We start from the raw sequence: 18,014 nt of genomic DNA on the forward strand, positions 1-18,014 counted from the left end.
ATATAAATTCTACAGATATTAAAATGTCAAACAGCTCTTAATTTTGCAGCCACTTCCTCTTCTATTGTAATTTGGTTGGTTTATGAGCTTGCTTCTTTACCTCAATTCATTCCAATATAATAATTCAGAAGATTTCAAGTGTAGTATGGAATAGACCTGATGTTAAATGCCTTGTGGAGATGCAGGATATAAACCACAAAACTATTGGCTATCAGAGGTACACATCAGACTATAAGAACTGCTAACAATCTTTAACTTTTTCTTTAAGTGTTCAAAACAAATTGTTTATGGAACATTGCCTCATATAGTTAAAAAAACCATGGAGTGGGAGGCGAATTCTTCCATTTCCTTGTCTAATAATTTGGGATCTTTAATTGCCTTGGGGTAAGGGTATGTGTTATATTAATAATGAGTTTAAACTATCATATAGGGATAAGAAGAAATTCCTTCCCCCAAGGGAGTACATACATCAGATAGAATCACCTAGAAAGCTTTCCCTAAATTACTTGATACCAAAGATTCTGATGTAGGACTATCTCCCTGCCTGCCTACTGTCCCTCCCCTAAACCTGATAAGAATCCATGCTGGAGTGAGAGGAATGTACCTATCCCCAGGTGAGCTGGGCAAAAAAAAATGGTATGAAAAACCACTGTACATCCTGAAATTTGGCCTAATCTTTAGATATCACAGCATAAACAAAAATTCAATTTATAGGCCCAGTGGGAAGGGGAAATGAAGAGTTATTGCTTAATGGTTAGAGTTTCTGTTTGGGGTGATGAAAAGGTTTTAGAAGTAGTGGTGACATTGTGAATGTAATTAATGCCAGTAAATGCCACTTAACAAAATTTGCCATTTTAATAATTCATGTATATATATATTTCTATATATATAACCGCTGAATTAGACACTTTAAATGAATGAATTGTGTAGTGAATTACATTTAATAAAGCTGCTAAAGAATTATGTCTGCACAGAGTCCACAGCTCAGTCTTATTTCAATGGAAGTTTCATTAGAATAGTGTATGAGGTGTTCTTTACAGTGTTCCAATTAAAATTTCATGCTTTTTCTTTTTTCAGCTCCAGTGACAAGAACACTCAATCTCCCTCATCCATTACCAAATATTTACTACTAGATCAGGGAGAAAAGTAATGAGGGGAAATTGCTTATGATGATTAATCATGTAAAGTATGATTGGGAGAGAAGGGGCCAAAGAGAGCAGGTGGAAGAAGACTCAGCCTGTTGGAAGAGCATTTGGAAGAGCATATACTTAATCAAACAGTGATTAAGTATACCCTGTTACTTTTCAGTTTGGTACTAGACATGTCATATGTGGCTTCAGATATCTCATTCATTAGAGTATATAATTATTTCATCAGAAAAGCATATCTACATCTAAACACAGCCTGCAGATCAAAGTTTTAATAAATACATTTATTATATGCAGAAAGAAAAGCAAATATGGTTTGGATTTCATTCTGTACAGTTTCACTAATCTCCCTATTAGTAGATAAATCAGAGAACATAAAATTGACAGAAACCTTAGTGGTCATTTAAATATAAATGCGATATGTTTGCCCATATTTCATATTTAAAAACCAAGCATCTATTGAAATGTAATTACCTTTGCATGTGTCCAGCTTCACGAAAGAAAATATTTACACATCTCTCTTCCTATAATTCTGGCTTTAAAATATTTGTATACACAGAACTTTTTTTTTCATTCATTCATTTATTAAGTGTCTTCATGAGCCAGATACTGTTCAGATGCCTTATTTGACATATCAACATTTATAATCTATTTTATAATAATTACACCCTTGCTGATTTAAATTTCTTTTCTTCTTTTCTTTCTCACTTGTTTCCAAAAATACAGCTGAGTTGGGCTTTAAAAAATGAAAGTTCAATTCAGCTGTTCAGTCGTGTCCGACTCTGTGACCCCAAGGACTGCAGCACGCCAGGCTTCCCTGCCCATCACCAACTCCTGGAGTTTACTCAAACTCCTGTTCATTGAGTCAGTGATGCCATCCAACCATCTCATCCTCTGTTGTCCCCTCCTCCACCCGCCTTCCATCTTTCCCAGCATCAGGGTCTTTTCAAATGTACACAGAACTTTTTAAGAGCACAGAAAGATTTTTTACCTGTACCTCTCTACCTTATATAAATGTTCAGTTCAGTACACAGGTCATCAAATGCTGGAGTAACTAATATTTTTATTACCCAAAGTAAAGTACCTCAATGAAATTTTTACTTATTAAGGAAGATTTTACATAAATTGTTTTATATCCTATAATTGCACTTGGTGTTCAGAAAGCAATCTATTAGACTAGAAACTCAATGTCCAAGCTGACAAGTTTTACAAATCCACTTTTATATTTAACAGATGTACCTCTCCCAAGGCAGTGCTGCGTTACAAATATAGAAATGAACAATGGCAACACTTGAAAATTAAATGTCTAAATGCTAATGCTCTTAAACTCCCGGAATGTACTTCCTAACTGAATAGGCTGTAACAGAGCACATCACATCTATAAAACACTACACTGCAGGAGGTATTGGGAAACTATTAAAACCACAGCATTGGCGAGAGAGCTCCGAGGCTCCTGGTCAGTACTGGTCAGAGTCCCTGCCCCTTGAATTTGTTGAGGCACAGGTCCTTGCATTTTAGGATAGTCAACATTATTATTATCCCTTCTTCTGTGAAGCAGTATATATTCCTATGGCTGTGTAATTAGCAAAAATATCTATCAAACTTGGTAAGACCAACCAAAGAGTCCAGCTTGGCAATGTACTTAGATTTTCACTGTTTTCGTAATAGGAATTTAATGCTATGCTAGCCTCTCTCAACAAATGGGTCCTTCATGGATTAAAATATTCTTCATATCTCAGGTCACTTCCCTTAAAAACTTACCTCCATTAGCTGTTCATCCAGTTTTACTTGTTTCTTTTTCAGGCCTTCATTTTCCAAATGAATTGTTTCTAATTCTCGCTCAAGGGATTTCATCTGACTAACCTGTTGAAAAACATAAAACTCCCTTAAAAAAAAGAAAGCAACCTGAATTGCTCAACTTTTTTTTGACAAATTTACACTAATCAGAAATCTCAACTCTTGGAAGAAAGCTGAGTTCATTCATCAAGGGAAAACAACGAATAATTCAGTGCACTGATTGTACCTCACATAGAACAGAGTCCTAAGGCAGGTAGCTTTCAAACTTCAATGCCACTCACTGTGCGAAATACATTTTATCTTGCAACCCAGTACATCCACACACCCCCACATGTACATACATGCATAATCAGCTCTAAGTATACATCACTAAAAGAAAACTTCCATGAAATAATACTTATCCCTACTACAAGCCACGTACTTTGATATTTTATAGTATATTTTATTAAAGATGCTGTCACAACATTGTAAAGAAACTATAATAAAAATTTTTTTAAATGCTGGTATTTCACTAAACTGAATTCATTATCATCTATGGATCTGCAGTAGGGGAAAACATCTGAAAACATAGTACACAAAACCTGATTTATTTAACTCTTTTCTCAATTTTAAAGGAGAAATTTGAAAATTTTATGAGGATCCACTTTTGGAATTCTCTTTGGTATAGAATCTTATGAGAATCTAATGAGCTAGAGGACACTCAAGGATTCAGAATATTGCTAAGTAGAAAACATATGACACAATTCTAGAATGCTGATCTTTGCCTCCATTAAAAGAGCTGAGGAGTGTAGCAAGAACTGTTAAATGGAATTCGGGTGTATGCTTTTCAGGCACACTTCAATTCATTGTTATTTTAAAACCAATCGTTAGACTTTCCCCTTGGTAAGCAGCTGGATGAAACCCAACATCCTTCTGAAAAGTTTACTTGAATATAACCTAGACTTTAAATGACATAATTATGGAACCATACTTTCATTTGCACTGGGAAACTAAGAAATTCATGTGACTCACTTTACTGTGGTTGTCTGGAACCGAACCCGGAATATCTCCAAGGTGTGCCTGTAGTGAAAACTCTTGAGTTTTAGTTTAAAAAAAGAAAGAAAGGAAAACAAATACCAAGAACTCCCACAGTAACACTGGTCTAGAACTCAAACTTAATGTAACAAAGAAAACAAAGCAAAGGGAATCGTGTTACAGAGGTTTAACCATGTGGTAGCCAGCCTCTAAGCAGTCTGAGTGATCCCTATCTCACACCCTTGCCTGGTCCCCTGCCCCCACTATACCTGAGTTAGTCTGTGTGACCTATAGAATACAGAAGTGATGTTGTGTGACTTCTGAGATTGGTTTATAAAACATATTACAGTTTCCATCGCGGTCTTCTGGAATCTCTCTCTTGCATCACTCATTGCCACATCCTGAGAAAAGGTCCAGGTAGGGAGTGCCTGAGCCTCTGGCAATCAGCCAGCAAAAAACAGAAGCTTCTTCCTAACATGTTATCTGAATAAATCTGGAAGTGGATGATCTCTAGCACCAGTGAAGCCTTTGGATATTGCAGCCTCAGCTAATATCTAGAGAGCAATCTCAGGAAAGACCTTGAGCCAAAATCATTCCATTAAGCTGCTTCCAAATTCCTGACCTACAGAAACTGAGACATGAATGTTTTGTCTTTCTATTATACGGCAGTAGTTAACCAAATTAAAATGTTCCTAATATTCAGGTATATATGTTTTACTAACTTAGAAAGGTTTATATACTAATGAAGATGATTAACCATCTTCTTTATGAAAACTTAAATTGCTCCTTTTTAGCAATCATTCAATCAAAAAGAACTATGATACTGCTTTGACAAGATGACAAAAGTACAGATAAAAGGAAGAACCAAAATATGCCATTAGTCATTTCTTTGGAAGCACACAGGGGAAGAAACATACATTTAGAGATGCATCAGAGTCAGCATATAACCACGTGGTAGTAACTCAAAAACTCACCTTCCTGTTAGTAGGAGATCGCTCCTTTTGAAACTGTTCACATTCTCTCTTTAAGCTCAACTTCTCCTGCTCTGTGGGCTTCACAGTACCTGATGAATTTAGATGTTTTTGGTGCTTAGGAGAAGGAAGGTTGGATTCCAGCTGATGGACCTAACAAGAACCAGTATAACAGGAAGAAATGCTAATATAATCACCCAGCCAGGAAAAACAAAAAGCTAACATAATGAAAGTTTTTATTCAGTGCTTGGGTTTTGTTGTATTAAAAAAGCTTTTTCCAGTCAAGTCTGCCAATTTTTGAAGCTAGCTTTTTTGGATTTCCAAAGATCCTTTCTAGGTTAATCTATTTTTAGCCTGATTCAACACTAAGCATCAGGGAAGAGGGGACTTCTGGCTCAGCCAAAGCACTGGGAATCAATAGAGCCATGTGGCCACCAAGCAAACAGATGTAATCTGTAGGCACCTGTGTGCCTAACATGCGCATAACTTTCAGGAGTGAAGGGGGTGACAGTTCCTCTGACTCTGTATTGGCCTGTTCACACCTGAACAGTGCATTTACATCAGCTAGGTTCCATGAAGACAGCGACCATGTTTAGTCTTGTTCAACACTGCAACTTTAGTGATAGTAGTTTCTGGCACAGGGTAAGAGTTCTAGTGAGTATCTGTGACTCCTAGGAGTTCTTTCTCAAAAGAGATATTTAAGCATAGGTTAAAAATAGTTGCTCGTTCATACTGATGTATGGCAGAAACCAACACAGTATTGTAAAGGAATTATCCTTCAATGTAAAGTGGGAATTTGCTGTATGACACAGGGAACCGAAAGGCAGTGCTCTGTGACAATTTAGAGGAGTGGGAGAGAGTTTCAAGAGGGAGGAGTCATATATATACCTATGGCTGATTCATGTTGATGTATGGCAGAAACTATCACAATATTGTAAAGCAGTTATCTTCCAGTTAAAAATAAAATACAATTAAAAAAAATGCAAATAAATAAATAATTTCTTGACTACTCAGCAGAGGTAAAGAATTTAAACATCAGCTGAAAAACATGATCTTTAAATACCATTCTAACCTTGAAATGCTGAGTCTTTAAAGAGAGGCAACTTTTCCTCTTACAAGGAGTTAGATCAACAAGATCTGAGTTTAGTTTTGTCATTTTTGTACTATCAGTCTTGGTGGCTAGCCTATTTGAATGAGGAATATATGGTTAACATAATTTCCATTTATAAAATCACAGATTTAATATAGAACTGCTTATACAAAAAATAGTATATAAACATATCATGATAAAATTATATTGCAAGTAAATGATAAATTATACATTCTTAAAATAAGTCTGCCACACCAGAATACTCAAATCCATACCCTAGAATCACTGCAATCATATCAAACACTGACTTTCAAACCTAGGCTACCACGTGCAACTTTTCAAGTTACCTTTTCCCGGGAGTGTATGAGTTCTGGTTTGGTATTCTGTACCATGGTTTGGACTCTCTCATTCTCTTGCCAAAGTAGCTGTTGTTCCTCGTTTATCAGGTGATCCAGCTTGTCCCAGGACAGCCTTTGCTGTTGGTTATGGAATCCTGATGGATGGGTGCCTATTTCTGGGGCCCGGTTCTTAAGAGAGAATTAACAGAGTTAAGCCTTAAAAAACAAGCTGATTTTTTGTTTGAGTGTCTTCTAATGTGAGTGAGCACAGGTATATATAGATAAAAGTAAAACAATATTCTTGAGTTTTTTATTTTAAAAAAGGTTTGGAAATTCTGTTTTAAATGGTCTTTGGCAAAACAGCTCTATCAGATCTAATAGCAAAGCTGATTGTAGGGCAATGCCAGGTTCCACATAGGACCCAAGTGCATAGAGACTAAGTGTCCTTAAAGATTACCTCATTCTTATGAAGTTATGCTTTGAATCCATATAAGCATTCTTTTGGTAAACATAGGACACAAAGAGAACTCTGAAATGCACAGCTAACTTGAAAGGGTTCACATGCCAAACTCTAGTTTCCTTTTCACATATGCAATCATATCCTTTTTAGAATCCAAAGCATGTATCATCCATATAATTGAGACTTGAACTCAGGAATATGCTTTAAGCTACCACAGTGCTTTTTTTTGCTCCTGAAAGATGCTTTAAAAAATATTTTTTTAAGGTATCACAACTAGGTAAGCCTTTTTCTTTTCAAGCCAAAACATGAAAAAGAAAAAAAATGGTACAGTCTCATTTTGAAAAACATTTCAGCCCCAAAGTCACTTTTTAAAATGGAAACAACTATTATTTTTTTTTTTAAAGCCACAGTTAAAAAAAAGTATCAGCAAGAGATAAAGTAGCTGAATTTAGCACCAGTTTTTATGGTAGGACAAAATCTTAACATCTATCCAAGGCTGACATACATCAATTCAGTTCAGTCACTTAGTCATGTCCGATTCTTTGTGACACCATGAACCGCAGCACACCAGGCCTCCCTGTCCATCACCAACTCCTTCGAGTTCACTCAAACTCATGTCCTTTGAGTCAGTGATGCCATTCAACCATCTCATCCTCTGTCATCCCCTTGTCCTCCCGCCTTCAATCTTTCCCAGTATCAGGGTCTTTTCAAATGAGATAGCTCTTCGCGTCAGGTGGCCAAAGTATTGGAGTTTCAGCTTCAGCATCAGTCCTTCCAATGAATATTCAGGACTGATCTCCTTTAGGATGGACTGATTGGATCTCTTCACAGTCCAAGGGACTCTCAAGAGTCTTCTCCAACACCACAGTTCAAAAGCATCAATTCTTCGGTGCTCAGCTTTCTTTATAGTCCAACTCTCACATCCATACATGACTACTGGAAAAACCATATCCTTGACTAGATGGACCTTTGTTGGCAAAGTGATGTCTCTGCTTTTTAATATGCTGTCTACATATATTGTTCTTAATTTATTTGCAAACAGATGAAGCAGCATTGTGATATATTAAAATGAGACACTTTCTATAATATCAAAATGTTTTTACCCATGGTCTTTTGACTTGCACAATATAAAAAATTACCTTGTCACTATGGTTCCATTTATGTGAAGTTCAGAAACAAGCATCCCTAACCTATGATGGCAGAAGGTAGAGAAGTTGTTCCCTTGGGGTTGTCAACTGAAGAGGACGCAAGAGAGCCTACTGGGTGCTGGAAATGTTCTTTATTTTGAGCTAGGAGGTGGTTACACAAACATACCTACACACATTTCTAGGTAAAATACACATTTATATATAGATACATATATATGTGTAAAAATAAGTTATAAACTAAAACTGTGTGCATTTTACTGTATAAAGTTATACCTCAATAAAGAAGAGAAATTACCTTGTCACTGGCATTCTGAAGTTGCTTGTGTAGAGACATCACTTCTTGCTTTAAAGCCTCCTTTTCCTGCTGAGTCACTCGTAGATCAGATTTAATTCGGGACATTTGTAGGTTTACATTCTGAAGAGTGTCTTCTAAATTCTGAACCTACATCAGAACAAATGACAAATCCTCATGGTCTCAGGTATAGCATGTGCATGTATGAATGAACTAGGACACAGAACTTCAAAGTCCCTTCTGTTTCTACTTACTATATCCAGCTCTTTTCAGTTGCTCAGGGAAAACCAGGATATTATGTATCTTTACAGGATGTTACGTTATATTTAAGAGAATAATGAAATATACCTTGAGCAAGGTATTGCTGGTACAGTCATCTAGTGTATTACCAAGTGATATCTTACAGAACCAAGGAGTACCAGCTGGCATCACAATAGATAATTTTACTGAATTTTGCAGAAATTACATTTTAGACTGTGGTGGTGTTTTGCAAAGGACCTCTCAGTTTAAAATAAAACCATATCTTTGTAGAACCCTACTCCATGCTAATATCTCATTTATATTTCAATTTTTAAAATTTTAAATTGGTAAATGGAATGTCAATAGATATCTTTAACTATAATAGGGCATGAACCTGCCTTAGAAATCCTAATTCTAAATTAGAAATAAGAAGTCATTTTTGCACACGATTCTTAAGCTTTCATAAATAAGTAATCTCACAGCGATGAGGCAATCTCATGATTATTTCATAATAATGAACTTTGGAGGAAACACTGTTCAACTTATTTTATTATACTGTAACGTGTGAAATATTAGTTAAATTGAACCATTCTGAACCCTTTTAGACCACATCCACTTAGAACATTGTTTCCACTTGGAGTTCTGCTGGAAGATATAGGAAAAAATTAACTATATGGATGAAACAAGAATTGTCCACATACCTTTTCCTGTGAAGCCACTAGTTGTGACTTTAAGCTTTCACTCTGGTGTTCCCAAGACTTCTGTTCTTGCTTCATAGTAGCAATTCTGTGCTCTAAAAGACTTGATTTTGCCAACTGTTTCAGGAAAAGAAAAGAGGTAATTTTTGCAAACATGTCTAGCTGCAATTCATAATTATATGCCTCCATTTACACTGAGAAGATCAAGTACCATCTTTTCACATAGTGGACTGGGGCAAGGTAAAAGACAAACGTCTCCTTGACTCTCTTTTCTACTTTAATTTTGAAGAGTCTCTTTTCTTTGGGGATTTCCAGTTTTCTTTCTCATTGCCTCATGTTTTGTGGGTGAGACATGAAGGGCTGGAAGGCAATTAGAAATCCCAAGAGTGTGCCATAATAGGAAAACAGAGTGTGTCTATTAAGGCAGATATAACAAAAGCAGTGTTTCTGGATTTGGCAAGGAAAATATAGCAGGAAAAAAAGAAACTATGCAACAGGCTTCAGATTGTTAAATACATAATATTCACGTTATATGTAAGTAAACTAGTGATATATTTAAGCAATATATATTAAGTAACAATGATTATTAAAATGAGACAATCTTTATATTACTGTATTTAATATTTATTAAACAACTAATCTAGACTCCTGTTAAAATCATGGCTTCAGCAATCTACAGATTTAATGTGATCCCTATCAAATTATTGATGACTTTTTTACATAGAACTAGAATAATCCTAAAATTTTTATGGATTATAAATACACATGTGGTAATACATATACATATGGTATATTACTCAGCCATAAAAAAGTGAAATAATGCCATTTGTAGCAACAGGGATGGGCCAAGAGATTATCATCACAAGTGAAAAGACATAGCAAGTGACAGACAAAGACAAATATTACACGATATCACTTATATGTGAAATCTAAAAAAATAATACAAATAGGCTTATTAATACAAAATAGAAACAGACTCACACATGGAAAACACACTTACGGTTACCAAAAGGGAAGAGTGGGAGGGATAAATTAGGAGTATGGGACTAACAGATATACACCACTATATATAAAATAAATAAGGATTTACTATATAGCACAGGGAATTATATTTAATATCCTGTAATAATCTATAGTGGAAAAGAATAAAAAAAAAAGAAGTACATACACACACACACACACACACACACACAGCCAAATCACTTTGCTGTATACCTGAAACTAGCACAATATTGTAACTCAACTATACTTTAACACAAGAAAAAAAAAACAAAACTAATGGCTTCAGGAGCTCTAAGGTCACAAAATGCCAGCAAAATGCTGTTCCAGGAGACTTTTAGGCTAACACAGTGGGCCCATATGCCACTGGCATTACAGAAATGTTCATTACAGTACATACCATACGATGATGGTAAAGTCTTATTTTTATTACCTTATCAACACAGATATTTAATTCTTCACTTAGAGCTTCCTTTTCTTTCAGCAGTTTTTCATTGTGGCTTAGAATACTAGAAATTTTTTGCTGGAAGTCAGAGAGATCAGGACATCTGCAGAGCTGCAAGGGATAAATAAATGAGCCCACCCATCACATCTCATGAATGTATTTATAGACAGGACATTTCATGGCTGTTGCCATTTCCCTATCTATTTCCAAGGACATATAGACTCCAGGGGACTATAATTAACTTTGACAAAAATCTTCCCCACTTCTCTCAATTCTCCAATTGACTGCCGAAATGTCTGCTCAGGAAAAATCTACCAGACGTTGTGAAGTAATGGTCCCAGCCTTCTGTTTTACCTTCAGGATAAAATAAATAACATATTGCCATTCTGTCATCAATTTAACGTGGGTACATATGACAAAACATTTTCCTCATTCTTTTTTAACTAGAAAAAAAAATCTTTTTTCAATCAAGAATACAGAATTGGCAACAACCACATATAATGTATCAACCAACACAAAGTCAAGTTTAAAGATAAATCAGTCTTTTTCAGCTCATTTTACATACCCTTCACTTTGGGAGATGCTTAAATTGACTGGCTTAGAAAAATGTTGCTGGTATGGACACACTTGCTTCTTCCTCTGCATTTTATGGAATCATGATAAACCAAAAACTTTTTGTTCCTTTTCATCATCAACTTGAGCACTACTGACCCTCAGGGCCAGGTAATTTCTTGTCATGGGGGACTGTCCTATGCACTGTAGGATGGTTGACAACATCCCAGGCATTACCTATTAGATTCCAGTAGCACACACTCCCTGCCTTGTATACCCAGTGTGGAAACCAAATGTGACCCCAGATACTGCCAAATATCTTGGTGTGTGGGAGCAGTCTCCACCCACCACAAACACTGCCTTAAAGAGACTGATTGTTTCTTACACTTTTAGAGTTCATATGTTTTCCATTTCCCTCTGCTTCATCTGGCTTTCAATTTTCAATTATTTACTGTCACGATTTTATGGCCACCTTTAATGTTTTACCTGAAGGTCTTTTGGAACAGTATAACAAAACAGACGTTAAGGATTGAAGCTTGTCTTCAACCGGCAACAAATTCAGCATAATTTACAAATCTAAACAAGTCAGAAAGATGAAGAAAAATCCATGTACCTGGGCTCGGGTTAATAAAGGACTTTTCTCCTTTACTCACTACCTTGCCTCCCTATCCCGAGACCCTCACAAAGCCTGGTACCAGTTTGGGTGTCTACAGACTGTCATGTGACTACTGCTGGTGCTAGTCATGTTTCTTTTCAGTGCAACAGATAATACAAACAAAACTGTTTTGTGAACAAGAAATTATTATGTCATACAGAGCAGCATGTGCTTTCTAGGTCCAAGCTGTACGGCAGCAACAGCTTGACACCATCCTACTCCTGTGATCTAAGAGTCCAGGGACGATGAACAACTTCCTACCGAAAGCAAAAGGGCTCACATGCAAGAAAAATGTGCCAAAATGATGTCCTGATCATGTTGCTGTACTCTCAACTCTGCTCCTTTTCTTTTGATCCATAGCTTGACAAAATCACAGCACATACATTTCCCATGCTTGGACATGGGACCCATCATTATCATCCGAAAGGTTGAACAACAGAAAAAGGAGAAAATTATGCCCAAGTTAATTAGGATAAATTTGGTAACAACAGTCCTGGAATACTTATATAACACAGAAGGGCCTTTTAACTTCTGGAATGTTTATAAGGGCCAACAGCTTCTGCTATGGCAGGACAGCTATACCTTGCATAGCAGCATCTGACTGGAAAAGGTTCTTATAAAGCACCTATTAGATAGCCGTACTCGATTAGGCACTGGAAGAGATACAAATTCCCTGAGTCTAACAACCTTATTAGGAAATCAAGACTTATGGGTGTCAATTAGGGATCAACGCAAACGTAACACGCCCAGGGGTACAGGCTCTATTTCAGCATTCAGAGAAGGACACCTTTATGCTCATAGGCTGGATAGATACAAGAGAATTTTATAATCTAAAGATATCACGGTCTTAAAGTAATCCTTTGGTGAAACAAATAAAATGGAAAAACTAAATTCTCCTATTAGATATCAAGATTGCATAAACTGAGAAATTCATGTACTCACTGAAAGGTTCAGAATAAAGAATAAAATTGGACAGTGTTCAGCATATAAATTTTAAGGTGGACTTAAAATTATACTTAAAATTAGGTCTTTGCTTGAAACTCTGAAATATGCTTTTTAAAGCCAAATTCATAGGTGAGACCACATCCCTCATAATGCTTTAGAATCTATTCTTCTGCCTAAGATAGATGCCTCAAACTCACTATGAGAAAAAGGGAGAACCTGGATCTCACAAATCTGGGTGAATAGTTATTAAAGTTATTAGCAAGAAAGTCACCAGTTTTTTAGGCAAATTTATATTACCTTAACATCTGGCTGGGCAAAGGTAGAGCAAAACATTTCTTAAACTGGTGGCTGGGATTCATTTATAGTAAATTAATAGAATGTCAGCCTACAACACACATAAGTTAGATAACTAGAACAACATTTGGAGAATTAGTGATAGGAGCTCTTATAAATTAGACTTGTATTGCATGCCCTGAACTTCACTAAGCAATAAGCTAGTTAACACGATTCAGTAAAAGGGACTCTCAATGGCTAGAACAAAAAAAAGACAATCTGGTACATGTTATTCTATGACTCCCACACATATCTCCTTGCCCCCACCTAAGCTGCACACAGTCTTACTCGTTTCACTTTCTCCAGTTCATCTTTGAGAAGGAGGTTTTCCTGTTCCACGATGTGAGTCTGTATTTTAACTTCAGAAAGTTCTGCCTCCAAAGAAGACACTAAAGTGGAAGACTAAGAAAAAAAATTAAAAAGTCAAATAACACACTCATTTAGCCTAGGGAAACTTAATAAGGTCACAAAAGGCAGCATTAAGGAAAAAATAGTGCATACTCAATGGCACACTGTTTTAAGATCATTTGTACTCAGTGGAACTAACCCACACTATCTTTTAAAAAACTTTTCACTAAAATGGTATAAACATGATTTCTTAAGTTTATTTTTGAAGATTCTCCACTGTAAAGTTACTATCTTTCTCTGGGGGGCAGATGCTTTGAGACCATGCAAACTGTGTTTTTTCTTAAGCATTTGCTTATTAATTTTAGTGTCTATCAGTGGATTTTATCGACAACAATTACTACTTTGGTATTGCTTAATGAAGACTTGCTATTTCCTTCCTTCCTTCTACATTTATTAATTGGAATTCTATGGTAAGGAAGATCTGTTATTTCTCTCTCCTTTATTTACCTATTCCATCATAACAGTATGGACCTATAGATATTAATTTCATTCTGTATTTTATAATTATGCTTATTTTGTGCTATGCTTTATTTTGTTGATCAAATTATTTCAGCTTTGGCCATTAGGAGCTTCTTCAGGTTGTGTCCTGTCCTTTTGACATGCCCCATTTTTTTCAGGGGGTACCTTTTTCTTTCTGGCACCATGAGATGTTCCAGGCTCATTTTGAATTGATCCTTCACCAGCCTTGGGATCAATCATCTCTTTAAGAAGCCCGGGTTTCTCATGTAGGAGAACAGTGTTCAGGAATCAATAATTGGGTGCTCCATTAATATACACACATCTACATTTCTGTATCTGCCTATATACTAAACAAATAATGAGTTTATTCTATTAACTCAAATTCCAGCCCAACATCAGAAGGTTCATTTTAGCCTTCCTAGTTTCCCCACTTCCAACCTCCTTGTCCCAAAATGAGAAACTCAGTTCTTACTATCTACAATATATTTAGTTATTTGTTCAATTCTGGTACATACAGACTAGTTCCAGAATCACTAACATACACCCTCATGAGAAACACATTTAGTGACTATTGTAGCATTTATGTACACTTCCTTTTGTCTTAACCTTACCATGTACAGTCAAGACACTCCTTTCTAAATTACTTATTTTCTTCCACATCATGGTTACGTTATCCACTCATAACACTGTTAGGTTCACTTGCTAGTGTTTGTGTTCCATCTAGTTCCCCCTCCCCTGATCTTTATTTTCTGGATTGGTTTTGCTTATTTATTTGAGGGGGTATGTGAAACATGACCATGGTTCTAAGCATCAGACTGTATGAAAAGGTTCTCAGAAGTGTCACTCCCGTCCTCACCCCTGCTATCCCATTCCCATTCCTCTCCTTCATTCCTTTCCCATTTGCCCCCTATACGGAAGCATCTCTTTAGTTAGCTGGTTTATCATTCCTGTATTTCTTTTCCAAAAATTCTGTATTTTTTTACACAAATACATGTGTATTGTCTAATATCCCCTTCTTTCTTACATGGTTGGAGACATACTAGAGAGACTCTTAGATATGCTTTTCAGCTTTTCCTTTTTCACCTGTTTCTAGTGTGTCCTGGAAATAATTTCATACCAAAAGATCTTTCCAATTCATTCTTTTTCTTTTTTTAAACCTGTATAATACTCCTCCATGGTGTGACTCCCTCACATTTACCCAACAACTCTCCTATGTGAGGGCATTTAGGTTGTTTCCAATACTTTGCAGTTACAAACAATGCTGCAATGAATAGCCAACCCTGTGCATGTGAATTTTCATATTTTTGGAGGAATATCTTTAGGGTAAATTCCTAGAAGTAAGATTGCTAGCATACAAGTAAGTACATTTATAATTTTGTTAGATATTGCCAAATTTCCTTCCAGAAATACGGTACCAGTTTATATCCCACCAGCAATGTATGAAACTACCTGTTTTTCCAAACTTTTGTCAACAGAATATGTTGTTATATTTTTAAATTGTTGCCAATCTCATAGGTGAGAAATGAGATATCAGTGTTGCTTTATTTGCATTTCTCTAATTCTGAGTAACCAAATATTTTTTCATAGGTTTGAGAGCCATTTTTATCTCTTTTTCTTTGTGTGTGACTATTTTGTTCATGCATTTTTCCCATTTTGCTATCAGATTTTGATCCTAAGTCCTTTGATTTTTAAGAGTTCTTTACATAGTAGGAATATTAGCCCCACTCTTTGTGGCATATGATGTAAATATTTTTTTCCCCAGTTTATGAGCTGTCTTTTGACTTTAATTCTGAATGTCTAATGAGTTGTCCAGGTACCACTTATTAAAAAGTCCACCTGTACCCCAGTGATTTGAGAACCCATCTTTGTTATATATTAAGTTTTCATTTGTTATATACTAAGTATCTGGGTCTAGTTCTAGACTTTCTGTTCATCTCTCTACTCATGTGCCAACACTACACTGTTTTAATTATTAGGACTTAAATGCATAAGAAATTAAATGTAAGCATTTCTTTTTTTTCACTGGATTTCCTCCAAAAAGGCTATAGAGTAGCTATAGACCATACCTGCAATTTACAGTGTTCCAGTTCTTCTTTGAGATTAGACTTTTCTTGTTCCCATTCCTCACATGCACTGTGTCCTAGCTCTTTGTCCTTCTGGCTTAGCATTTCTGCCAGACATTGATTAAGTTCTTGCAGCTCTTTCTGATTCTGAGAGTTCTTTTGGCTAAGCTCCATATTTTCCATATCCAACTGCTGGTTTTTGGTTTTTAATTCTGAAATCTAATTAAAATTGAAATAAGTGTTTAAAATTTGTTATCCTACTTCTGCTAAAACAGCTTATTTAGAGATTGTTTTACCCTCTATGTAGATAGTTTATATATATATATATATATATATATATACACACACACACATACACATTTAATAGCAGACACAATTCATACTCATTATTACAAAGTCAATTAGACACTTGTCCAATCCCACTCCACAGGGGTAGCCATTGTCCACAGCTGGATGCATCCCCCTCCAGATTGTTTTCGATGCATATACAAACCCATATGAGGGCTTCCCTGATAGCTGAGTTGGTAAAAAATCTGCCTGTAATGCAGGAGACCTGGGTTCGATCCCTGGGTTGGGAAGAACCCCTGGAGAGGGGAAAGGCTACCCACTTCAGTATTCTGGCCTGGAGAATTCCATGAACTATAGTCCACGGGGTCGCAAAGAGTCGGACATGACTGAGTGACTTTCACTTTCACAGACACATATACACATAGTGTTTTTCTTCTTTAGATCGAAAATTTGCATAATTTCAGATGTTTAGATACTCTGCTTTCTCCACTTATAATATCTTATAGACTCTTATCTTTCCAAATCAGTGCATTCAGAAACTGCCACATGCTGTATTTTTATGCGGCTGTGAGGTATTCCATGTAGCAAGACATTCCATACTGCATTTATCCATTCTCATATTGACAAAAAACAATCTTTTGGAAAATTTGTTTATACATGGTGGCATTTAGTATTTAGCATCTCATTTTTGGAAGTTGGGCTGCTGGGTTAGAAGGTATGCATATATATTACCATTTTGATTGACATCCCCAAAATGTGTTCTTCATAGCACTACCAACTTATAGTTCTATCAACAATGTATGAGTAGATTCATTTTCTCACTCCCTTTTAATACTAGATGAGATCAATCTTTAATTTTTACCGATCTGATATGCAAAAAAAGGAAATATTTAATTTGCCCTTCCCTAATGAATAATGAGGCTAACTTACTTTTTGTATGTGCTTTTTTCTGACTTGACCATTCATATCAGTTATCCATTTTCAATTGGGTTTTGCAGTTTGTAAGAGTACAAAATATATTTTGGATGTTAACACTTTGTCTATTTCAAATGCTGAAAATACTCTTTTCCCAGGATGTCCCTGTCTTTTGACTATTTCAGACTGATTCTCAAATGGCCTTTCTTCACACAATTGCACATTGTTGAGATTATACGAATTGGGCATTGAATGGCACACACTATCTAAATAAATCATAATTCTGTGAAAATATACATGGACTAACTAGTATTCTATATCTGTAAAATTCTATTCTTAACCTACTGCTTTTAATCATGCTGAAGAAAGAGGAAGGGGCTAACCTAAATGAAAACCACATGAGGAGCTGCAGTCCTTGAGAGAGTATGGTACTGGCACAAAAACAGATATACAGACCAATGGAGCAAGGTAGAGAGCCCAGAAATAAACCCAAGCACCTACAGGCATCGTATCTTTGAAAAAGGAGGCAAGAATATACGATGGAGAGAAGACAGCCTCTTCAATAAGTGGTGCTGGGAAAATTGGACAGCTACATGTAAAAGAATGAAATTAGAACACTTCCTAACACCATATACAAAAACACACTCAAAATGGATTAAAGACTTAAATGTAAGGCCAGAAACTATAAAACTCTGAGAGGAAAACACAGGCAGTACACTCTGGCATAAAGCACAGCAAAATTCTCTCTGACCCATC

At 36.0% G+C, this 18,014-nt stretch overlaps 1 protein-coding gene across 5 annotated transcripts in view; it reads right to left on the bottom strand.

The window, feature by feature from the left end:
• The window catches only part of NIN (ninein), a 103,552-nt gene that overhangs the window by 10,988 nt on the left and 74,550 nt on the right, over positions 1-18,014 (bottom strand). For 4 of the 5 annotated variants that reach the window (XM_069596134.1, XM_069596135.1, XM_069596136.1 and 1 more), the window contains exons 21-28: positions 16,059-16,274; positions 13,414-13,527; positions 10,629-10,751; positions 9,200-9,313; positions 8,262-8,408; positions 6,368-6,547; positions 4,934-5,083; positions 2,910-3,011 (exon numbers count right to left, since the gene is read on the bottom strand). In XM_069596134.1, coding sequence (XP_069452235.1) covers positions 2,910-3,011; positions 4,934-5,083; positions 6,368-6,547; positions 8,262-8,408; positions 9,200-9,313; positions 10,629-10,751; positions 13,414-13,527; positions 16,059-16,274 — 1,146 coding nt within the window. Of the gene's footprint in view, positions 1-2,909; positions 3,012-3,956; positions 4,005-4,933; positions 5,084-6,367; positions 6,548-8,261; positions 8,409-9,199; positions 9,314-10,628; positions 10,752-13,413; positions 13,528-16,058; positions 16,275-18,014 lie in introns of all 5 variants that reach the window. The other variant, XM_069596137.1, reaches the window with a different exon arrangement.

The sequence above is a fragment of the Ovis canadensis genome, chromosome 7 (assembly GCF_042477335.2).
Source record: "Ovis canadensis isolate MfBH-ARS-UI-01 breed Bighorn chromosome 7, ARS-UI_OviCan_v2, whole genome shotgun sequence".
NCBI lineage: Eukaryota > Metazoa > Chordata > Mammalia > Artiodactyla > Bovidae > Ovis > Ovis canadensis.